The following is a 24,836-nucleotide window of genomic DNA, read 5'->3' as shown; positions in this document are numbered from 1 at the left end:
CTCCTTGCAGTCCAAGGGACTCTCAAGGGTCTTTTCCAACATCACTGTTCAAAAGCATCAATTCTTCGGCGCTCAGCCTTCTTCACAGTCCAAATCTCACATCCATACATGACCACAGGAAAAACCATAGCCTTGACTAGATGGACCTTAGTCGGCAAAGTAATGTCTCTGCTTTTGAATATGCTATCTAGGTTGGTCATAACTTTTCTTCCAAGGAGTATGTGTCTTTTAATTTCATGGCTGCAGTCACCATCTGCAGTGATTTTGGAGCGCCCCCCCCCCAAAAAAAAAAGTCTGACATTGTTTCCACTGTTTCCCCATCTATTTGCCATGAAGTGATGGGACCGGATGCCATGATTTTCGTTTTCTGAATGTTGAGCTTTAAGCCAACTTTTTCACTCTCCACTTTCACCAAGAGGCTTTTTACATCATGTGAAATGCCAGGCTAGATGAAGCACAAGCTGGAATCAAGATTGCTGGGAGAAATATCTATAACCTCAGATATGCAGATGACACCAACCTTATGGCAGAAAGTGAAGAGGAACTGAAGAGCCTCTTGATGAAAATGAAAGAGGAGAGTGAAAAAGCTAGCTTAAAAGTCAACATTCAAAAAATGAAGATCATGGCATCTGGTCCCATCACTTCATGGCAAATAGATGGGGAAACAGTGGAAACAGTGACAGACTTTACTTTGGGGGGCTCCAAAATCACTGCAGATGCTGACTGCAGCTATAAAATTAAAAGATGCTTGCTCTTTGGACAAAAAACTATGACCAACCTAGACAGCATATTAAAAAGCAGAGACATTACTTTGCCAACAACAGTCCATCTAGTCAAGGCTATGGTTTTTCCAGCAGTCATGTATGGATGTGAGAGTTGTACTATGAAGAAAGCTGAGCGCCAAAGAATTGATGCTTTTGAACTGTGGTGTTGGAGAAGATTCTTGAGAGTCCCTTGGATTTCAAGGAGATCCAACCAGTCCATCCTAAAGGAAATCAGTTCTGAATATTCATTGGAAGGACTGATGCTGAAGCTGAAGCTCCAATACTTTGGCCACCTGATGTGAAGAACTGACTCCTTGGAAAAGACCCTGATGCCAGGAAAGATGCAGGTGGGAGGAGAAGGGGACGACGGAGGATGAGATGGGTGGATGGCATCACCGACTCAATGGACATGAGTTAGAGCAAGCTCCGGGAAATGGTGAAGGACAGGGAAGCCTGGGGTGCTGCAGTCCATGGGGTCGCCAAGAGTCAGACACGACTGAGCGACTGAACTGACTGAGTCGGTGGCCCCATCCAAACATCTCATCCTCTGTCGTCCCCTTCTCCTCCCACCTTCAATCTTTCCTAGCATCAGGGTCTTTTCTAATGTGTCAGCTATTCGCATCAGGCGGCCAAAGTATTGGAGCTTCACCTTCAGCATCAGTCCTTCTAATGAAATTTCAGGGCTGATTTCCTTTAGGATTGACTGGTTGGATCTCCTTGCAGTCCACGGGACTCTCAAAAGAGTCTTCTCCAACACCACAGTTGAAGAATATCCAATGCTAATACTCATTAGTGACTTTTCTTTCTGAAGGCTGACTTGGAGTTTATTTTTATTTATTTATTTTTAGGGGACCTGCATGGAGATCTTAGTTCCCGAGCCAGAGATTGAATCCATGACCCCTGCCATGGAAGCATGGAGTCTTAACCACTGGACCCTCAGAGAAGTTGGAATTTATTCTTATTATTATTGGCCACTCAATATGCCTTGTGGGATTTAAGTTCTCTGACCAGGGATCAACCTAAGCCATGGGTCCTGGACACTGAGAGCGCCGAGCCCTAAACACTGGACCACCAGGGATTTCCCCAGAGTTTATTTGATCAATCCGTTTCTGTGCAGTCATATTAAAGTCTTAAGGATAGACCAATACTTTCTGAATGTCACATTTTACAAACATTACTTTGACCTTTCATTACAAATCTAAAGGTGGATTGATCTCATTCTACAAATGAAGGCACTCACCCTTTGTCTCCTAGCTCAGACTTCAAAGCCCATTTTCTTTCCACTATAACTTTCCTTAGCAGTTCTCCAAGTGCAGCCTGTGAACGCCCTGCAGGTAGGTCCTTTAGACACTTTCAGGGGTTCTGTGAGGTCAAAACTCCTAAGACATCACTTGTCCTTTCACATGTTGATGTTTGCAATGTTGGTGCAAAAGCAACCAACTGCTGCACCTGAGCACCAATCTAGCCAGTGGTGTCCTCGGTTTCTTACTCACAGTGGGGGGCGGGGGGAGGGAAGGAAGACAGTTGCACTTAAGAACGTCCTTGATGCAGCAGGGACAATTGTTATTAAATCGTGACCCTTAAAGGCTTCATACCATAGTTTAGCGGGGTTGTCCCAAGGAAAACCACGTGTGCAACTGGTTGCATTGTGAGCTGGACTGCCCCATTTTTCATGGGACACCATTATTACTTGAAATAATTACTGATAGAAAACCAGTGGTCATGCAGACATGGGTATTGCCAGACATTGTCTTGACAATGAATGAAGTGAACTTCTTCAAGAAGAATAATTGTGTGTGTGTGTGTTAATTGCCAATGAAAAAAATTTGAGCTTTCAAGCAAAAATTACAATTTTGGAAAACTTGTTTCTGGTAATGGTGAGCTGATAGCTTCCCAATACTAAAAGACCTTTCTGGAGAGATCAGACATTTGGCAGTATTAATAAACGTAACTTTAAAATTCTGCATAATTAAATGTGTCAAGATTTGAAAGATGGTGGATTTCTAGCAACCCTCCCAGCAAGGTCTGATCACAAACCCCAGGGGTAGGGGTGTTGGGGGCTCTATCTCAGCCCCAGGGGTTGTGGCCGCCCCTCATAACTGCTATTACCATATTTTTAAGAGTTCTGTTTCCTAATAACCAATCCCTCATGACTCCAGCCCTTGCTATAGTTTAGTAATTCTCTGGTTGAATTACTGTGTGTTCTGTCTCTCCTGATTGGATCGAGACTAGCACAGTTGGCCTTGCAAGCAAAAGCTGAGAAGAGTCACCAGGGAAGAAAACCAAACCACAACAGTCACTGCTGAGAAGCAAAGGGAGCAAGGAGAGGGGCACGATTCACCGTTCTCCTCATCTTTGTCAACAGCAAGAGCCCCCAAGGGGAGGGGGTGCAGTTTGAAAAGAAAGTTTGGAATAGCTGCTTTTAGATATAAATAAGAATTGAAAATTAAACCAAATAGTACCTACATCTCCAGCAGGCTATTTTTTTCACCTGTGAAGAGTGTGATGTCATCCCTTCAAAACAGTTAAACGAGTAGGAAGTGAATGACCCAACCAATTGAGGTTTGAAAGTAACTAAAAAAGAAGTCAACAGGCCATGAATTGACCATCAGTGTCCACGATGAGGACAGCAGAGAGGAGATCAATCATATCAGTGACAGGGTGGAACTGGAGAGCTTGAAGCTTTCAAAGTAGAGGGGAAAGATAAAGCATGAAACTGGGCCAAGTCGGGGTCTTTTTATACAGAGCTGGACATCTGAGGGCTCAGGCAGTTTAGAACTTAACTGTGGGGACTTCCCTTGTGGGTGAGAATCTCCCTCCCAAGACAGGGAACATGAGTTCAATCCCTGGTTGGGGAACTAAGATCCCGCACACTGCAACTAAAGAGGCCCGTGCACAACTAGAGAAGCTCCCTCACACAGCATAACTAGAGAAGGTCCCTCACAGCACAACTAGAGAAAGCCCACACGCGCCACAATTAGAGAAGGTCCCTCACAGCACAACCAGAGTAAGCCCGCACACACCACACCTAGAGAAGCTTCCACATACAACCAGAGAAAGCCCGCACACAACAAGACCCAGCAGAGCAGCACAGCCAGAAAAAGAAAGAAGTTACCATGTTTTTATTATTTACAGTAGCCAAGAAGTGGAACAACCTAAGTGTCCATCCATGAATGAATGGGTAAAGAAATGTGGTAGTACATAGAATGGAGTATTATTCAGCCTTGAAAAAAAGAAGGCAATCCTGCCTTATGTGACAACACAGATGTACCAAAGGGCATTCGTTATACTAAGTGAAGCAAACCAGTCACAGAGGGACAAATACTGCATGACTCCACTTACATACGGGATCTAGAATAATCACATAGAAGCAAACAGTGGTTCCCAGAGACAGGTGGTGTGAGAAACGGGGAGTTGTTGCTCAATGGGTGTGAAGGTTGTTACGTGAGATGAGTGCATTCTGGAGATCTGTTGTACAACAAAGTTAACAATATTATATTGTGCACTTAAAAATTGTGTTAAGAGGATAGGCCTTATGCTGTGTTCTTACTACAAAAACAAAACCAAAAAAGGGTATGGGAAACTTTTGGCAGTGATATTTTTTAACATTTTTAATTGGAGGATAATTGCTTTAAAATGTTGTGTTCGTTTCTGCCATACAACATGAATCAGTGGTGACAGATACTTATTACCTTGATTATAGTGATGGTTTCAGAACTGTGTGCATGTCTAAACTCATCACAGTGAACACATTAAAGATGTGCAGTTTTGGTATATATCTCAATAAAGCTGTTTTCTTTAAAGATTTTTTAATACAAACCAAAAATATAAAAATTTTATTTTTTATTTTTATTTTTTTTATTTTTACTTTATTTTACTTTACAATACTGTATTCGTTTTGCCATACATTTTATTTTTTAAAAAGAGAACTTAATGAACTTAATGGTGAGTGGACAGCCTGAAGATGGACGAAACTGGGTCATGGGGCCAGAAAGGCAATTAGCCAGAAGATTCATATGAGCTCCCGAGCATAAAGGCAGCAGGGGGGCGAGCACTCAGGCCAAGACGGAGCCGCTTTAGGGACCGCCATCATCCTGCTCTGAAATGACACTAGGCTCTCCCTCTTCTGTTGGGTGGTCTTTGCCAAGTTATTCAATACTGAATTGGGAAGAGTTAGCTGAGTCCCTATTTTGAGCCCAGAGAATAATTCTAGAATAATACTGACTGGCACCCAGAACTGTGCTTCTGGGGCTTCCCTGGTAGAGCAATGGTAGAGTCTACTTTGCAATGCAGAGGATGTGGGTTCGATCCCTATCGGAGAAGTAAGATCCCACATGCCGCAGAGCAACTGAGCCCCAATGCCACAAGTACTGAGCCTGTGTACTCCGGAGCCCACGTGCTGCAGCTAGAGTCTGAATACTGTGAGGAAGACTCCTCACAATGCAACTAAGCCAAGTAAATACTAAAAAAAACCAAAACTGTGTTTCTGGACCACCAGTCAAGGAGCAGTGAGGCAGATTCGGTCCTCAGCGTGGACTTTCTGCCTATGTTTTCACCTCTCCTCTTCTCTCTCACTCCTAGAATAATCGTTTACAGTTTCCACATGTGACAACTATAGCTGTACATGAAGATCCAGGGCACGTGTGGGTATATGTAAATCGTTTCTTTCATAAAGCAAACTCAAATTTACTGAATGTGGTACACTAGTTTTCTATCCTGTTTCCCAAAATGCAGGTAATGACCCCCTACATCGACACCATGACTCTGGTGGACTGCTATTCACTTTGAAAACCACCACCATAGAGGAAAAGATGACTCGTGAACTTATTATAATCCAAAGACAAGACATCCTGAGGTCTTTTTTTAAACTGAGGTCTAGTTGACACATAACATTCATTTCAGGAGTATAACATATTCAATACTTACATACATTGCAAAATGACCACCACAAAAAGTCTAGTCACCAGACAGCAACATTTTTTTCTTGTGATGAGAGCCTATAAGATCTACTCTCTGAATAACTTTCAAATGCAGTATGCAATACAGTATTATTATCTATACCATAGTGTATATTGTACCCCCAGGACTTATTTTATAACTCGAAGTTTATACTTCTGACCTTCTTTACCATTTTGCCCACCTTCAGCCCATGCCACTGACAACCACCAATCTGTTCTTTGTATCTTTGTTTTGTAATTTGATAGGTGATATCATATAGTATTTGCCTTTGTCTGATTTAAGTCATTTAGCATAATGCCCTCAAGATCCATCGACATTATCACACATGGCAAGATTTCATTCTTTCTTATGGCTGAATATGTATACACACACACGACTTCATCCATTCTTCATCCATCCATGGATATCAATGACTCCATATCTTGACTATTGTAAATAATGTTGCAATGAATATGGGGATACAGCTATCTTTTTAAGTCAGTGTTTTTGTTTTCTTTGGGTAAATACCCAGAAGTGAAATTGCTGGATCATATGATACTTTTATTCTTAATTAAAAAAAAAAAATCGGGGGCACCTCCATACTGTTCTCCATAGTGAATCTGCATTCCCACCAATGGCGCACAGGGGTTTCCTTTTCCCCATGCCCTCTCCAACAGTGATTATTTCTCATCTTTCTGGTAAGAGCCACCTAATAGGTGTGAGGTGAGATCTCGCTGTGGTTTTGGTTTCCCTGGTGACTAGTGGTGCTGAGCACTGTTTCCATGCACCCACTGGCCTTTACTATTGTCTTGCTTTCCAAACCTGGAAAGAAAGCATGCTTACACCAGGACCCCAGTACCAGGACTGCATCATTCACGCTAATCTCTCTCTTTCTGGAGTCATGTTTTTTGTTTAAAAATCAGTAAAGACCCATTTTGATGCACATCAATGTCATGCAACTTAGAAGTAGACAACATTTCCTTTGATCCAGTTGCTCCCAGATCTAATGAACTCCACTGAACTAGACCTTGCGACATCAAAGTCTTTAGTCAAGGCAAACCTTGTTACAGAAAATTTTAATCTTTTGCATTATTATAAAACAAGGTAACAATCTGCAAAACTCAAACAAGATGACTCAGCACGGAAGTTTAGTTCAATATGATTTTATTTAAAAATCTGCAAAGCCAAAGGAGGGATCTGATGTTTTGTTAAAACAATTTCACAGTATGTATTTCAGCCTTTTTTAGCTTTGCGTTGAATAATAACAGAAAAGGAAGTTTCTGTTCAAGACCCTCACTCCAGCACAGCACACTCAGCCAGGCGCCCGGGATCGAGTGGCTGGGCAGGTCACCCTGGCCTGAGCTCATAGTGAACCCTCCCCCTCAAGTAGAGCCCTAGTTCTTCCCCAAGCACACAGACTTATTTTCACTGCTCTCCACAGGCCCTGAGAATCCTTCATCTTAAAGTTGAGAAAAGTGTGAAAGGATTCCTTAACTCACTGCCTGTAACAAACCCAGCTACTGGTTAACTCCTGACAATCACAAGTATAAAACACTTGAAATGTATAAGATGTTCCACGTCAAATGGAACAACTTAAATTTTAAAAAATTAAGTCAAGTAACATGCTTTCATGTTTTAAAACGTTACTTAATAAAACTTACTGAGACAAGATATACAGCACTTTCTGTATTTGGTATTACAAACTCCTACTGACGATAAGCTACTTGATGGTTGAAAAAAATAAAAAAGAGAAGAAACGTACGTATTGTTTTATAAACGATGCCTGAAGGAATGTCATGTTGTAAATTCTGTTACTAAGATTAAGCCTGGGGAAAAAAAAAAAAGATCTACAAAAGCAACACCCATGTTCTTTTAAATGATGAGGTAGATTTTTTCCTATGCAGCAAATGGAAGATAACCGAAAATGCATACAACTCACAAATCTTCTTTAAAAAAAAAAAACAGTTCAGGTTATAGTCACTTTCACAAATAAGACATTTATAAACCACGAGGTGGAGAGGTCATACTCGGGGAAGCTCCACACTTTATGTGTTACTCGGAGATTCGATAATCAATCTTGGATCAATTAACTCTCTCCAAAAAACGGTTATCTGAGGAAAAACAGAAAATATTCAGTTTAGAGACGTCATTTTGAGGTCATATGAATTTTAGTCAGTTAAAAACTTCAATTTCTATTTGTGAAGAATGCTTGAGGACTGGAGGTGATTTGAGTCCCAGTAAATTCAGTTCAACTAGGGTAGAAGGCCTTGTTTACCTAGAACACAGCTAAATCTTGTATTAAATATATATTTCATCTTTCTTTGATTTAGAGCATGGGCTGGGGCCGGGTGGTACCAGCTGGTTACCAAGGGGTCAGAAGGATTTGCCCAACCAGTCTCTATGGACAAGCAGTCTGCAGACTTCTTGGGAGGCAGATACGGCCCAGACAGAGGGTTATCACTAGACTGCCGATGCCCTTTCATGCAGCTCTATGGTTCTTTTCCTGTGCTGCCTAAAAACAGAGGAGTTATTTCACATTTTACCAAGAGAAAGCAAAGCTAACGAAGGCCATCTGGATGAATAATGAGAGCCATCTAGTGTCCAAAAACGTAATTACAGGCCCTACTTCAGGCCTCAGTTTAATAAGGCCTCCAAGAGGAAAGCCTCCCACATTTAATTTTCCAGTGCAGTTTCCAAGAATACATTTCAACAGAAAAGTGGGACTGCATATATTGCAAATAAAGAAGTACGGGATACGGGGCCAAATCTTCAGAGCCTACCACAGATCCTAAAAATGTGCTTTTGGAGTAAATCCCTGAGTGTCATCTATCCTAAAGACAAAGCAAAACATACAGTCTGGTTAGGGTTTCCACAAGTTTACATTTCAGATAAAACGTGACTTTGCAATAGTAAAACTTCAGAATAATATCATAACATTTCAAATATAAACACCTTAAGAAGCGGTTTCTTAAATATAAATTCTATTCACTTCAACGCTACCATACTCTAATGAGGCAGCCATTCCAGCATCTCTGGAAGTCTGGCTGCCAGCAAAGCTGTAAACCATATACTTCCTAAAATGGCAATTTAAGGACTTAAGATCAGGAGACAGATTCATCATTGTGTGTCCTTCAAAATTATCTGCACGGTTCTAAGTCAGAGTCACGGTAACTCTCGGGAGGCCCAGTGGAGACTTCTGGAGACCCCCCCAAGGCCGGGATCCCCTCTGATTTCATGCAGGCAGTGCAGGAAGCTGCAGTGTGTCACCTTCCAGACCACCAGCGGCCAGTCAAGCGGATGGACAAGCAAGCAATCCCAAGAAGAGAAGCACACCTACCCTCTTCTCCTGCGTCACAGCGTACTCCACTACCTCAGCTCCATTTTCGTTGTGATAAACCAAATCAAATTTCCCAGGTTCTTTCATGGCTGAAACCAGAAGGTAGGAAGGAGAGACAATAAGTCATTTCCCAGTAGTGAAAAAGTTCCTCTACAGGGAATTCATATCATTAGACCAACCACCACAAACAAACTGTCCGTTGATGTGGAGGCTGGTGCACACAGGAAAGCATAGAGTGCTCAGTGACAGCAGATGCTTTGAAGCCTGTGTCAACAGACAGGGGCTTCTCAGGCACTCCCCAGCGACAGTCCTCCCATCACAGAAAAGAAGTGAGCTGATACACTAGCACAGCAATCCCAGAAAAGAATGTGTGAGCACAAGATAATCCCCCCACACCCCCAGAACTGGTTTGTTTCAACAAGAGAAGGTGATGTGAATTCTGCAAAATTCTTATATCTTGCTGTGTCCACAGAAATTATACATGCTTCCTTGGTAACACAGCAGTCCTCATTTTACATGGTAGGGTGGGGCTATAGAAATGACCACACAAGCTGAAATCATGCCAAACAATCTTAATCAATGGGGAAACTTATGACTGTCTCACAGTTAAAATTTTTTGTCAAAACATTCAAACCTTTATTGTATGGGGAAATGAAAACACAGTAAAATTGCTATTTATGTAGGACACTGACCTAACTTAAAACAGAAACAATGAGAATCAGTGACAGAACAGTGACTGTTCTGTGTCCACACATATCCAGGTGCTTTGGACAGCGCTCTCCCCTTTGCCATCTAGCCACAGTGCAGAGCGAGGACCTTTCCCACGCCTGGCACAGCCGTCACACTCCTTTCTGTTTGAGTCCACTTTCAGCAAGTTCGAGTTTTTAACGTTATGAAATAGATCTGAGAGTTTCTTTCTCTCCGTTTTGTTCCGTTTTTTTGCTGATGTAATTTCTAGGACATCCTTATTCCTTTCATCATAACCACTTTCCTCACTGATGTCAAGAAGTTCACAGAAAGCTCAAAGTCAGCGTTTCCACAGTGAGCTATTTCTTCTACGAGTTCACTTAAATTCAATTCGGATGTTCCTTTTAGCATTTTCACTGTCTGTTTCTCTGTCACACTTTCATTGTTGTTGGCCAAGTCCCTATTCAATTATCCACTTTTGTAAAGTGGCACGTGGGTTTATCACTGAGAAAAGGAGGCACCACAACTACACCCTGCGCTGCGGTGTGGGAACTGAGTAAGAGATGCACGGTGACCAGCGCCAAAACACTCTGCAAGGAGCAAGGTGACTAGTCCCCGATCATGACGGGCACCTGTTACTGTGCGGTGATCCGTGTGGGCTGGAGAGCTGGCAGTACTTCACCCCATTACTCACAGCTAACAGGGGCCTCCCTGGCGGCCCAGTGGCTAAGACTCCACACTCGCAATGCAGGGGGCCCAGGTGTGAGCCCTGGTCAGGGAACGAGAACCCACATGCTACAACGGAAGACCTACCACTCAGACCTAGTGCAGTCAAAGAAAGAGACAAGTATTTTTAAAAAGAAGAGCTAATATACCAATGTCACTGGAGACTGGTTCTGTTTAACAAAACCACGGTAACTGGAATTCATGTATATCAGAACTATGCAAAGTGAGGACTACCTGTATTTCTGCTACAAAACAGATCAGGTGTTTCTTGATGCTCCCAAAAAGAAAAGTTCTAATTGGATACCATCACTGTCAATCACCCGACGAGAAGTGATCAGGCTGTGTCCACAGAATTTGACCACAGACAAACCTCTGTCCAACACTCCTAAGGAGGATTTGTTCAAATGAAATCTAATCAGAAGAGAGCTGGAAAACCAGTGTAAGGTTTTTTGTTTGTGTTTTTTCTGGGTGCCCTCACACCTGGCAGGATCTTAGTTCCCCAACCAGGGATTGAACCTGAGCCCCAGCAGAGAAAGCGTCAGATCTTAACCACTGGACCACCAGGGAATCCCCTGAAAAATCTTTTTGAATGATTCCTACATACTACAGTCTTGACTCTTTTACTATCTTATTCAAACATGAACAGAAAATAATTAATTCCTTAGTCTGCTAAAGAAAAAGGGATCGCCTCTAATCTCTGGGCAGGGACCCCTGCAAACACAACCCAAGTTAAGCCATACACAATAAAAGCCCTGTTATTCCAGGGTTTCAGAACCAAAAATGGGTGGGGTGATTCAGGCATAAAGCAGGGAACCATTTAAAATAATGCATGAGAGTGTGGCTACACTTATCTATTTCAGACTTTTTATTTTGATTTAACACAGAGAAGTATGTTCATTTGCCAACCTTTTCAAACAGAGCTAGTAGGTCTTATGAGTCACTGACTGGAGCTGTCTTTCTTTTATAAACTTTATCCCTAATGCATATATTAAATTTCCAGTTTTTGAGTTTTGAGGGGTTCTGTTTGGTTTTATTTTCTGGTCATGCCATGCAGCACGGAGGATCTTAGTTTTCCCACCAGGGATCAAACCCACACCCTCTGCACTGGGAGCACGGAGCCTTAACCACTGGACCGCCAAGAAAAGTCCCGAGCTTTTTTGTTTTTGTCTTTTAAGTGGGTGCAAGAATATAAAACTAGCAACACAATTTAAGTGCAGAATCTTCTCAGATTTTTATCAAATTCCTCCCAAACTCTTATAGCTAACCCATCACATGTAATTCAAGAGCAAAATTTCCAGCAACGATCCTGAGTTATCATTCAATTTAGGTTTCATAGACATAATTTTTTTTGCCATCAATTTTCATTAATTGATGTAATTTTATGAAATTACATGGTTACAATAATAAGAACAACGTGCCTAACAGTTTGGGGAACAAACCCAACAAACGGAGGCAGCAGAGGGCACCGTAACCATGGCGGCCAAGGAAGACAGCGGCTCCTGCGTGGTAGAAGCTATTCAGAAGCCAGTGCGGACATGAAGAGCCTACGCTTTCAAATATCTTTCTAGAAGACTCACCAGGTAAGGATGAAAGAATTTCTATGTCTACTTGCTGGGTCTCCGGGTTATGGCTTAATATTCTTCCTTCCTTTCAAAAATAAAAGTCCAAGTCAAAAATCAACATGTGAAATATGATGAATGTACTAAAACCACTTAAAAATAGTTAAGATGGTGAGTTTTATGTGAATTTTATTTCAACGAAATTTTTTTAAATAAGTCAACATGTATTTGAAACATAACTCCCACAGCAAGCCACATTTCTCTGGTCTAAATTATCCCTGGTGCTGGCTCTACACAGCTAGGAACAGCCCCAGAGCCTACAGCCTCTAGTTATCCAAACTAGCCTGCCCTCCAACCCCGAGGAGACCCGGATGGAAGCTCCTCACTCCTGCCCCTGCCTCCTGGCCACAGCCAGATGCTGGCACCTGGAGGCCTGCCTGGCGGGGCATCTCCTTTCTCTTGGGAAATGTAAATAATAAATTCCTCTCTTCAGTAGCACTGACTCTGCTGTGTTATCACTCGTCACCTCCATAAATTAAAATCCCATGGATACATATTAGACAGGGTCGGGGGGTTGGGGAGACTACATTCTTTGAAGATAACTTTGACTTTTAAAGACAAGCTTAATGAATAAAGCCAATGATCTAGCTGGATAACAGCATTTGACATCAAAGCAAAAAAGTAACACTGATTTTCACTCTTGAAATGGTTTGGAAAGTAACTTCAGAAAAGTCCTAAAAATACTGGAAACAAAGTAGCAAATAGCTTTCCAAAATAATAACTATAATGACCAACATCTATTTAATATGCATTTAAAAAAATCTATATCATGTTGATGTATGGCAAAACCAATACAGTATTGTAAAGTAAAATAAAGTAATATTTTTAAAAAATCTATATCATCTATAATCAATGATTGATACAGGTTGTGGGACATATAAATTCTATGTTTATTTCCATTGCCTCACATACTGCAGAATTAGATTAACCATCTGTAGTAGGGTGAAAAAACATCCTGGTCTGCCCAAGACAGGTCCATTTATGTTTCCCTTCAGTATAAATTATCAATATAGTAGTAATCCTTTTCATTTGCAAGTGTTCTGATGTAGATGGTAAGTTATGTGGTCACCTATATTAAGGGACTAAGATGAAAAGATGGAAATACACCAAATACCCAGAACTAACCAACCAAATTTCTTCATGAACTGATTCTTCTTCTAGCCTGCTTTTGAACAAAGATTCTTACCAAGATTTTAAAAGACTTCCAAGGTATCAATTGAGATTAATTCACTGTTGTGCCTTATCTATATTACTATGTTAACATATCAATTATTTCCTTTAAAAATGGACTTACATTCTGGATCTCACATCAAAATAAGAAAGTATGCATTTTAACAAGATTTTAACACAATTTTGAATGGGTAAGAAAGGGAAGAAACCATGTAATTCTATAATCCCACTGAGTCACACTTTTGCTGAACTGTGGTGAAGTTCATATGCCAGTATGAAGTCCCACACAAATATTAAATAAGGAAATTCCAAGGATAATATTTGTGAATTACCTGTGGTTAACTGGTAAGGCAAAAGAAACCATATTAGATCATAGTAACCAACAGGAATGCTGGGCTGGCTGAAGCACAGGTGGCATCAAGATTGCCGGGAGAAATATCAATAACCTCATATACACAGATGACACCACCCTTATGGCAGGAAGTAAAGAGGAACTAAAGAGCCTCCTGATGAAAGTGAAAGAGGAGAGTGAAAAAGTTGGCTTAAACTCAACATTCAGAAAACAAAGATCATGGCATCCGGTCCCATCACTTCATGGGAAATAGATGGGAAAACAGGGGAAATAGTTGGGGGGCTCCAAAATCACTGCAGATGGTGACTGCAGCCATGAAATTAAAAGACGCTTGCTCCTTGGAAGAAAAGCTATGACCAACCTATACAGCATATTAAAAAGCAGAGACATTACTTTGCCAACAAAGGTTCGTCTAGTCAAAGCTGTGGTTTTTCCAGTAGTCACGTATGGATGTGAGAGTTAGACCATAAAGAAAGCTGAGTGCCAAAGAATTGATGCTTTTAAACTGTGCTGTTCAAGAAGACTCTTGAGAGTCCCTTGGACTGCAAGATCAAACCAATCCATCCTAAAGGAAACCAGTCCTGAATATTTATTGGAAAGACTGATGCTGAAGCTGCAACTCCAATACTTTGGCCACCTGATGCGAAGAACTGACTCATTGGAAAAGACCCTGATGCTGGGAAAGATTGAAGGCAGAAGAAGGGGACAAGAGAGGATGAGATGGTTGGATGGCATCACCGACTCAAGGGACATGAGTCTGAGCAAGCTCCAGGAGTTGATGATGGACAGGGAAGCCTGGCGTGCTGCAGTCCATGGGACTGCAGAGTTGGACACGACTGAGCGACGGAACTGACTGAACCAATAGAAAATCATAAATATATGAAATAGATTCCCATGCCGAAAATAATCAGATTTTCCGGCTGAGTCTGTGCGTGCGTGCTCACCCGGCAGGCTCCACTGTCCACGGGATTCTCCAGGCAAGAATACTGGAGTGGGTTTCCATCTCCTACTCCAGGGGATCTTCCCGACCCAGGGACTGAGCCCGTATCACCTGCATCGCCTACGCCGGGAGACAGATTCTTCACCACTGAGCCATCTGGGAAGGCCCCTCTGACTAAGAGCTACTGTATTTCCTTTCAAAGACAAGGATCATGGGGAGGGATATTCAAACAACTTTGTGCATCTAAGCTGATCAGAAAAAACTGAGTAAAAAAAAGATTGTCATTCTCACTCTATAGTCCTCCTAGGTATTATAACACTGGGAGACCTCCAACTGATATTATTAAAAAGTTTACATTTGGATAATATTTTTATTTTCTACTTTACAGCACTGTTTACTCCATAAAAATCTGTTATCTATAATTAGCAGTATTAAACATGATTTTAGCTTCTTTAATGTACTGACATTTGATTATTTGTAAATAAAGACCCTTACCTTGTAGTCAGAGACATCAGGAGAATAATTGGATGTTAGTTCCAAAAGCTGAAAAAGAAGAAACAAAATTCACAAATACAGATACCTCGTGTTTCCTTTTCCTTACTCCTAAGAAAACAAAACATGCCACGTGCCGGTGCTTACTCCACGACTCAGGAAGCCCTACCAAGAGCCTGTAGCAAAACAGGGGTTCAAGTAGGAAAGGTTCTTTGGGGGGTCTTGGGAGGTTTGGAGGTGACATGTAGAGCCTTTTTTTATTGAGCACTTGCTGTGTTCCAGACATCAGGCTGAGCCATTTTTATTCACTCAGAAAATAATTACTGGGCACCTACTACGTGGCAAGAGAACATGAAAGATATGATTCAGGACGAGTTTTTATAAATGTAAGTTAGTTTAATAATTCATTAAATTTTATTAACATATACTAACTTATAAATACAAATATAACCTAATGTGCTAATGAGTAAGTTTACTGGGAAGAGGAATAAACTCTTTTGTTGTTAACTGTTGTCGTTTTTAAATATATACCTTAAATGCAATCTTCTCTCCGACTTGAGGGGCGGCTGCTAACAGTGGCAGGAGACTGTAGTCCTTCCTGTGTGTCTCCATGGGATTCTGAAAAACAGTATTAGTCATGAGACTTTGTTACTGGTGAGAAAATGTGAACCCCGACATCCACTCCAGACACACAGCACGAGGAAAGGGGAAGACACGCGCTCACAGAAATACTTACCTGGATGATGGTAGATGAGTTTGTCACCACTTCATTCAACTGTTGTTGCTTCTGATGGTCGGCGTTTCTATTTAAAACATAGGGAACAGCATGCCCTCGTCCTCGACCTCTCCCCCGCATACCCCGCCCCCTCGCTCCCTTCCAGGAAAGAAGGTCCTCTCCTCTACCCCAGCCTCTTCCCAAACCGGCGGGGAGAGTCACATTGGGAGGAGGACAGAGGACTGTTTGGGTCCGACTGCCACTGTTTGGGTCCGACTGCCTCCATCCAGAGGCGTTTGGAGCCTGTGATGATGGCCCTGGACAATTTCTTCCTACAAAGAGGCCTACAGTCTTTAAGAACTCTGCAGTACACTCGGGGGTCCTTTTTGGCATCACGCATTGATCGTCTGACTCTGAACTCGAGTCTGAACTGGAAGATGATGTTCTGGAGGTCTTGCCCTTGACAGGGACAGAGGTAAAACCAGTTTTTGGAGCCACTTTATTTGCAGCTGTGGTTTTCACAGAGGATCCGTCCTTTGACATGTCAGTCGAGATTTTCTCTGAGGAGTGTCTGACCTCCAAGATGACGTTGCTGAGGCCATCACTGGTTGATTCGTGGTAAGACTCAGACTCCGAGGAGGAATCAGGACTGTCTTTTGTACGGACGACCATGCCACCTTTCCTGTTGGCTTTCACAAGGCTGTTTCTAGCAGGAAGAGCTTTAGGGCTGCACTTTTGGAGGGTCCACTCTTTCACAGACTGTGCTTTAGAAGACTTGGGAGTCTTGGCATGTTTTTTATATTCACGTTTCTCCTTCTTCTTTGGCGATTTTTTTTCAGTCTCTCCATCATCTATCTCCACTGCATCACACGTGGCTTTGTTTTTCCTCTTGTTTTTTTTACTCACACTCTGGTCTGTGGCAGCTTTCGGTTCTAAATCCAAGGTCTTCTCACTGTTATTGTTCTCATGCCTCTTCCAATGCTTCTTTGAATTTCTGTAATCTAGTTCAGTTTCTTCATCTTCGTCCAACTTAAATGCCCGCTTCTTTGCTTTTCTAGGTAATAAACGAGTACTATCCCCATTACTAACTGTTACAGGACTCTCAGCAATTCCTCTCTCTTCTAATTTAACTCTGTTAAAAGAACAAGAGAGAAAGCTTTAGTAATTCATAAGCATGTCTCCAGGACATAGTTATACGCTAACATGATTACATCAGGCAGTGAAAAAAAGGTCAAATCACTTCAAGATAAAAGACTCTTTTTAACAAAATGATCTATGGTATCACTTACGGTCAACTTTCAAACAACTAGTTTTATTTATTGATCATCTACTGCATCCTAAAATCAGATTTCTTTCATCTAAACACCATCGTGAAGTAGATTTCTTTTCATTTTAAAACTGATCACAAAATTACAGTTCATACAATTAACTGCCCAGGACCCACAGCCAGTAAGTCACAGAAATGTAACTCAAGCTTGTTTCTCTAATTCCAAAGTTCACGACCTTTCCACTATGTTATGTGCCTACCCTAAATGGTGACAATGCTGATTACCCATTTTGCTTTTAGTTGTAAGCTATTTTTTAAAATCAGATTTCATTTTTATTTTGTTTGAATTTAGGAAAACACTGAACATGTTTTAAACTGTACTGACAGCCATGATAAAATTCTATAACATTTGGTGATTATTAATTTCATGTTGTCAACCTGGCTTCCCTGAAAGCTCAGTTGGTAAAGAATCTGCCTGCAATGCAGGAGACCCCGGTTCAATTCCTGGGTCAGGAAGATCCCCTAGAGAAGGGATAGGCTACCCACTCCAGTATTCCTGGGGTTCCCTCTTGGCTCAGCTGGTAAAGAATCCACCTGCAATGTGGGAGAACTGGGTTTGATCCCTGGGTTGGAAAGATCCACTGGAAAAGGGAATGGCTACCCACTCCAGTATTCTGGCCTAGAGAACTACATGAACTATATATAGTCCATGGGGTTGCAAAGAGTCAGACATGACTGACTTTCACTTTCAATCTGACTAGGCCCTGGGGTACCCAGATAGTTGGTTAAACATTGTTCTGGGTGTGTCTGTGGGGGTGTTTCAGAATGCGATTAACATCTGAATTTGTGCACTAAGCAGACTGACCACCTTTGGGACCAAGTGTATGTGCTAAGCCGCTTCAGTTGTGTCCAACTCTTCGTGACCCTGTGGACTGTAGCCCACCAGGCAGCCATGTCTCTGGGATTCTCCAAGCAAGAATACTGAAATGGGTTGCTGTGCCCTCCTCCAGGGGATCTTCCCAACCCAGGGATTGAACTCCCATCTCTTAGTCTCCTGAATTGGGAGGCGGATTCTTCACCACTAGTGCCACTGGGAAGCCCACCTTTGTGAGCAGACGGTCCCAATATGAATGAGACTCAGAATAAAAGGCTGAGCAAGAGGGAATTCCCACCCCCTGCCTACCTTTGAGCTCAGACATCAGAAAAACTTCTCTTCATTTAGACTAGGAATCAGACTGAAATATACCATCAGCTCTCCTGGTTCTCAGGCCTTTGCACTTGGGCTGGAAGTTTATCATCAGCTTTCCCGGGTCTCCAGACTGCCAACTGCAGATCTTGGGACTTCTCAGTCTCCATACTCTCATGAGCCAAGTCCTTATTGAAAACCTCATTTCTACATCTACAGCTACAGCCCGTATTGTTTCTGTTTCTCTGGAGAACTCTAATACACAGTTCATCCAACAGCACTTTACTGTAGTAAAGGTATTCTGTTCCTCCCTGGACTGGCGACAGTTAATTCTAATATGCACAGCCAGAGTGACAGAAACCTGAGTGTCACCAATGTCAAGCACACAGTGGGTGTTTAAAAACGCCTGCTAAAAACAAACACTATTCTTTCAACCTATTTATATCCAGGTGTACCTTTCATCAAGTACTTTTAGTGACCAGGGAACAATGCAATCAGATTTGAAAATAAAGTACAACCAGTGAGTAATAAAATAGATTATAGGCATTCTTTAAATTTTTGAAGGTACATTAATGCTATGGATTTATCTCAATGTGGTAGTTGAAAAAAAATCCTCAGTTATTCTTCAGAATACACAAATATACAGACACATACACACAAAGATAAAATAAAAGCTATTGATACCAGAAGGAGGACACAGAGAGAAATAAAACTCTGAAATAGCAGGGACTTACATAATAAAAACTCATTACCTGCTGTTCTCAGCTGTGGACGTCGGCACCTAGAAGCAAGGAAGTAACCCTTAAGCTGGCAAAAGCTAGTCTGGGATACTGCGAATCTAAGAACTACTGAGGAACTTGCAGGATATGGAACTTTCCATAACATCTTTGATCATTTGTTTTCACTTGTAGCGATGCAATGATTCAGGTTTCAATTCTGAGATGCCAATTAGTACCAAACTTTTCATCACACTTTGAAAATAGATGCAGGAAACCCACGCACCTATGGACACCTTATCTTTGACAAAGGAGGCAAAAAAATAAATCATGGAGAAAAGACAATCTCTTCAACGAGTGGTGCTGGGAAAAGTGGTCAACTACATGTAAAAGAATGAAATGAGGACACTTGCTAACACCATACACAAAAATAAACTAAAAATGGATTAAGGACCTATATGTAAGACCAGAAACTATAAAACTCTTACAGGAAAACATAGGCAGAACACTCTATGACATAAATCACAGCAAGATGCTACATGACCTACCTCCTAGAGTAATGGAAAGAAAAAAATAAACACGTGGGACCCAACTGAACTGAAAAGCTTTTGCACAATGAAGGAAATTATAAGCAAAGTGAAAAGACAGATCTCAGAGTGGGAGAAAATAACAGCAAACGAAACAACTGACAAAGAACTAATCTCCAAAATATACATGCAGCTCAATACCAGAAAAACAAACAACCCAATCAAAAAGTGGGCAAAAGACCTAAACAGACATTTCTCCAAAGAAGACACACAGATGGGTAACAAACACATGAAAAGATGCTCAACATCACTCATTATTCAGTTCAGTTCAGTTCAGTTCAGTCGCTCAGTCGTGTCCAACTCTTTGCGACCCCATGAATTGCAGCACGCCAGGCCTCCCTGTCCATCACCAACTCCCGGAGTTCACTCAGACTCACATCCATCGAGTCAGTGATGTCATCCAGCCATCTCACCCTCTGTCGTCCCCTTCTCCTCCTGCCCCCAATCCCTCCCAGCATCAGAGTCTTTTCCAATGTCACTCATTATTAGAGAAATGCAAATCAAAACTACAATGACGTATCATCTCAGGTCAGAATAAGCATCATCAATAAGTCTATAACAAGAAATGCTGGAGAGGGTATAGAGAAAAGGGAACGCTCTTACATCATTGGTGGGAATGCAAACTGGTACAGCCACTATGGAGAACAGTGTGGAGATTCCTTAAAAAATGAAAATAAAAAACTGGGAATACAACTGCCATATGACCCAGCAATCCCACTGCTGAGGATACACCCCGAGGAAACCAGAATTGAAAGAGACACATGTACCCCCATGTTCATCGCAGCACTGTTTACAATAGCCAGGACATGGAAGGCTGTCCACTGGCAGACGAGTGGATAAGGAAGCTGTCATACATACCACAGTGGAATATTACTCAGCTATAAAAAGGAACACATTTGAGTCAGTTCAAATGAGGTGGATGAACTTGGAGCCTATTATACAGAGTGAAGTAAGTCAGAAAGAGAAGGACAAATACTGTATATTCATGCATATTATGGAATTTAGGAAGACAGTACCAATGATCCTGCATGCAGGGCAGCAAAGGAGACACAGATGTAAAGAACAGACTTTTGGACTCAGTGGGAGAAGGCGAGGGTGGGATATCACTGAAACGTGTACATTACCGTATGTAAAATAGATGACCAGTGCAAGTTCGATGCATGAAGCAGGGCACGCAAAGCCGGTGCTCTGGGACAACCCAGAGGGTTAGGGTGGGGAGGGAGGTGGGAGGGGGGTTCAAGGTGGAGGGGGAACACATGTATGGGACATGTGTTCCATATACCTGTGGCCGATTCAAACTGATGTATGGCCCAAACCGTCATAATACTGTAACTATCCTCCAATTAAGATAAGTAAGTGAATGAAAAGGAGACAGACGTCAGCCTCTGTTCAGTCACTGGGGCCCATTAGCTCACTGGGACGCCGCACGCGCTGCGTCCGCTGCAGGCAGGACCCTGGCTTCCAGAGGAGCCTTCCCAAGCAGCTTGAGCGACACCTCGCCCACTCGCAAGACCAGGGGTCTATGGGTGCTCGACCTGTGACTGCTGCAGCCTCGCCATCTGCTGCTACTGCAGAGAAGTCCAGTTTGGAACATACTAAGACTGAGAAACTCAATGCCAGCCAGGGAACGAGAAACGGCTCACTTGCCCGGTCACCCTTCTTTTCAGGGGGGATGCTTCTCTGGCAATGCTCTTCATTTCTCCACTTGGATCACAGACAACAAATGTAACTGTCTGCTCACAAACAAAAGTGAATGAAGCTGTCCTTTTACAAAGAACAGTGAGCGACCTGTACAATGAGCAGTGAAGACAGACGGCCTGTATAATCCAAGAAATTTTTAAGACTCCCTGTTCACTCAAACTCTTTGCAGGGCAAACTGGGTAAAACGTATTAAAATGTAAGGTATTCCCTTTAAATCTGCAAGTTCACTTTGAGGATTCTATCATATATAAATACAGAAGACGTGATCATTTGTGCTGCCTGACACCTCCCCACTCCCTCTAGTCATTGCCTGCCAGGGCCAAAGTGACTGAATTCAAATCTTCTTCTGCCTTTGGTTAAAAGTTTAAAATATCATTATTTCAACTTATCTCATCTGTGAAAATGAGGGTAATAATATAGTACTCAAATGAGCTACCATATATGTTTAGAGCAGTGCTGGGCTAAGAGCAAGAGCTATCTAAGTGTTAGTTCTAATTTTTATTAATACAATGAATGTATTAATAAAATGAATGTCTTCTGAGGACAGGAGTTGGTGGGTTTTTAATGAACTTGTCCCATCAAATGGAGGTGAAATTCAAAAAAGTGGGTGTAAGCAGGAATCTGCAATCTCCTGGAGCCCCGTGTGTCCCCTGCATCACCACCTACAGAGAAGTAAGTTATCTGAGCAAGGGCACACCGCTAATGAGTCACAGAGCCAAAATTCGAATCCAGCGCTCTGAATCTAGACCCTGATCTCTTAATCACTCTCCTCTCCATCACTCTCTTACCTTTCTCACGACATTGAACAAAGGTAACCCACATATTCTTGGCATAAATACAGACCTGTACAACTTTTCTGGAGGCCAACCTGACAGTACTTATCAGATTTTAACATTTGACCAAGTAGTACCCCTTCTAGGAATGATCTTACTGAGTCATTGCTCACGTACACAACGATACAGAAGAATATTCACCACGGCAGTATGTATAGGGAAAACCCAAGGGCATTAGACAAGCACGCTCCTCGATAGGACAGAGAAGAGCGCCTGGCATTCTATATTCCTGGAACCATCAGCATGCCACAAAATGAGATTTGGCATCAAGAGACCCAGAGCTGCACAAACAGCAGCAGCCTTAACGGCAAGGACCTCCTCCGGCATCCAAGATTTCCGGAAACCGGACTGCTCTCAGTCTGGCTCAAACACTGTCTTCTTCATGCTTACTGCCAGCCTCACAGACATGTCAGAGGGGCTTGGCTGGCCACCCAAGGAGCTACTGATCACAGCACCATGAAATGAGAACTCGTCTCTAATGGTCTGTATTTAATAATAAGCATCAAATGTCACAGGGTCAAAGAGTGACAGAGGAGAGCAGGCACTTTGTTTTCTCACAGAATGACTCTTCAACAGAGAGCTCTCACCTCACCTGGTCGCTCTGCAAGCCAGGGGCCGCCGGCAGGCCTCTGTGAAGCTCCCTTCAGGGAGTGTAATAGGCTAAATTGTGTCCCCTTAAAATTCTTCTATGAAGCCCTAACCCAGAGTACTCTAATGTGGCTGTATTTAGAGACGAGCCTTTGAAGAGGTAATAAAATTAAGATAAGGCCGTTAGAGTGGGCCCTAGTCCACTGTGACTGGTGTCCTGATGAAAGAGAAAATGTGGACACATAAGGAGACATCAGACATGTACCTTCTTGTGACAACAGAGAAAAGGTCATGTGAAGACACAGTAAGGGAGATACCAACGAGCCAAGGACAGAGGCCTCAATAAAACCCAAAACTTGCCAACATCTTAATCTTAGATTTTCAGGCTCCAGAATAGTGAGAGAGAACTTTCGGTTGCTTAAGCCTGTGGTATTTCATGAGTGGCCCTTGCAGACTAACAGGGCTCCAGGCAAACGGGAATGCATCCTCTTCCCAGGGGGGATGGAGACTGCCTTCAGGAGGCCACCGTCAGCAGCCTGGAGGCAGAGGAGTCAGCTTCTGGGGGTTCAAAAGAAGGGGCTGTGAGGAAGTGACCACGCCAGGCAAGTGTGGAGATGCTCTTGAGCCTCCAGGGTTATTTCTCAGGATTCCCACAACCAGGCTCCACGTTCCCTCATGAGAATTCTCTAAGCACTCCTGGCAATCCCAACAAAGCCCTTCTGCTGGTCAAACTCATCTATTCACCAAGTTAGTATTGCTTCTGCCTCCACGACTATATAGGGCCATCCAACATTTCCCTACCTACCCTTCAGCTACTGCTAAATTCCCTGATCATTTGTGTTCCATCATGATCTCTCCTTTCTCAACCATCTTCTGCACTTAGCAGCAAAACGTGGAATGATCACCCAGTCCACACGGCACAAGAAGATAATATACAGAAACACAAAACTATTTTGCTCTACTCCAAAAATATTAGGTACCGTTGAGAAAAGAGATCGTTTTCTTCTGTAGCTCTGAAGAAAAGTGAGTCTGTCTGAGGAAGACAAGCAAATGACTGGGGACAGGAAACCACAAAAACATACACGACTTTTCCAAATTCAACTTTTTCCTAAGGTCTCCCCCATTTACCACTGAAGCCAGCTGCAGAGACATTTTTGACATATGCAACTGTGCATCTGGTGTTTAGGAAGAATTCTGCCTACCACTGGCGCTGCATTTATTTCCTACAACTGCTTTCATAGTTTGCTTTTGACATTGCTAACTTCATTATAAGGAGTTTAATTTTCAGATGATTCATTAAATGAAGTACAACTGCAATTAGCTATCAGCAAGTTATTAATTCATGAAGCAGGAGAGAGATCAGAAAGTAAACATAACAGGAGAGGATGCAATATTTATAAAAAATAGTCCCTGAATTGCAGAGCAAATAGAATGAATAAAAAAGAAAAACAACTTTTTTTGAAACCTGGACTATTTCAAATTGTCATTGGAAATAGCTAAACATTATTAGTAAATCATAGTGTTCCTGCTTTTATAAGAAAGACAGAAAGATACATACATGCACTCAAAGATACAGCAACTGTTCCAAATTAAATTCCCTGATGCTATAAAAAAATCGTATGAATCTGACATACTCTGGGAAAAAGAATATTCAACATTTAACAAAGAGCAAGCAGAAGGAAGTAGCCTGGTTCACAACTCTAACTTTTTTTCACTGTAAATGAAGCTTTTAAAAAGAAGCCTTGATTTTGTACATACAAAATTAATACACAGAAATCACTTGCATTCCTATATAAAAACAATGAAAAATCAGAAAGAGAAATTAAGGAATCAATTCCATTTACTACTGCAACAAAAATAATAAAATACCTAGGAATATACCTAACTACACCTTAATTCTCAGGACACCCCGAGGTTGCCGTGTGAGGAGCGGCAGCAGGTGGGTGTTTGCCCTCTGGCTCAGCGACCAGTGGGAAAGATGGGCAGGTTTCTGTAAGGCCGACCCACTAGCATTACAAAATGGTGGCACTAAAATTTCCCTTTCAAAGGTGAGCTCAACGCCGCCTAGCAACTGACATAATTGAACTTGTTTTAGGTGGACTGAAATGTTACAGGATATTCACACGCAGCTATTCTGCCTCTTTGGAGAAGGCAGTGGCACCCACTCCAGCGCTCTTGCCTGCAGAATCCCATGGACGGAGGAGCCTGGTGGGCTGCA

At 42.2% G+C, this 24,836-nt stretch overlaps 1 protein-coding gene across 1 annotated transcript in view; it reads right to left on the bottom strand.

Moving 5' to 3' along the window:
* Positions 1–6,853: 6,853 nt before the first annotated feature.
* The window catches only part of COIL (coilin), a 22,344-nt gene continuing 4,361 nt past the window's right edge, over positions 6,854–24,836 (bottom strand). Inside the window, exons 2-7 of the mRNA XM_040244279.1 lie at positions 15,762–16,872; positions 15,557–15,643; positions 15,029–15,076; positions 12,030–12,099; positions 9,040–9,128; positions 6,854–7,813 (exon numbers count right to left, since the gene is read on the bottom strand). Coding sequence (XP_040100213.1) covers positions 7,748–7,813; positions 9,040–9,128; positions 12,030–12,099; positions 15,029–15,076; positions 15,557–15,643; positions 15,762–16,872 — 1,471 coding nt within the window. The 3' untranslated portion in view covers positions 6,854–7,747. The remainder of the gene's footprint in view (positions 7,814–9,039; positions 9,129–12,029; positions 12,100–15,028; positions 15,077–15,556; positions 15,644–15,761; positions 16,873–24,836) is intronic.

The sequence above is a fragment of the Oryx dammah genome, unplaced genomic scaffold, assembly GCF_014754425.2.
Source record: "Oryx dammah isolate SB20612 unplaced genomic scaffold, SCBI_Odam_1.1 HiC_scaffold_8, whole genome shotgun sequence".
NCBI lineage: Eukaryota > Metazoa > Chordata > Mammalia > Artiodactyla > Bovidae > Oryx > Oryx dammah.
Note: the sequence above shows the minus strand (reverse complement) of the source record. Positions and strands in the feature narration are given on the sequence as shown.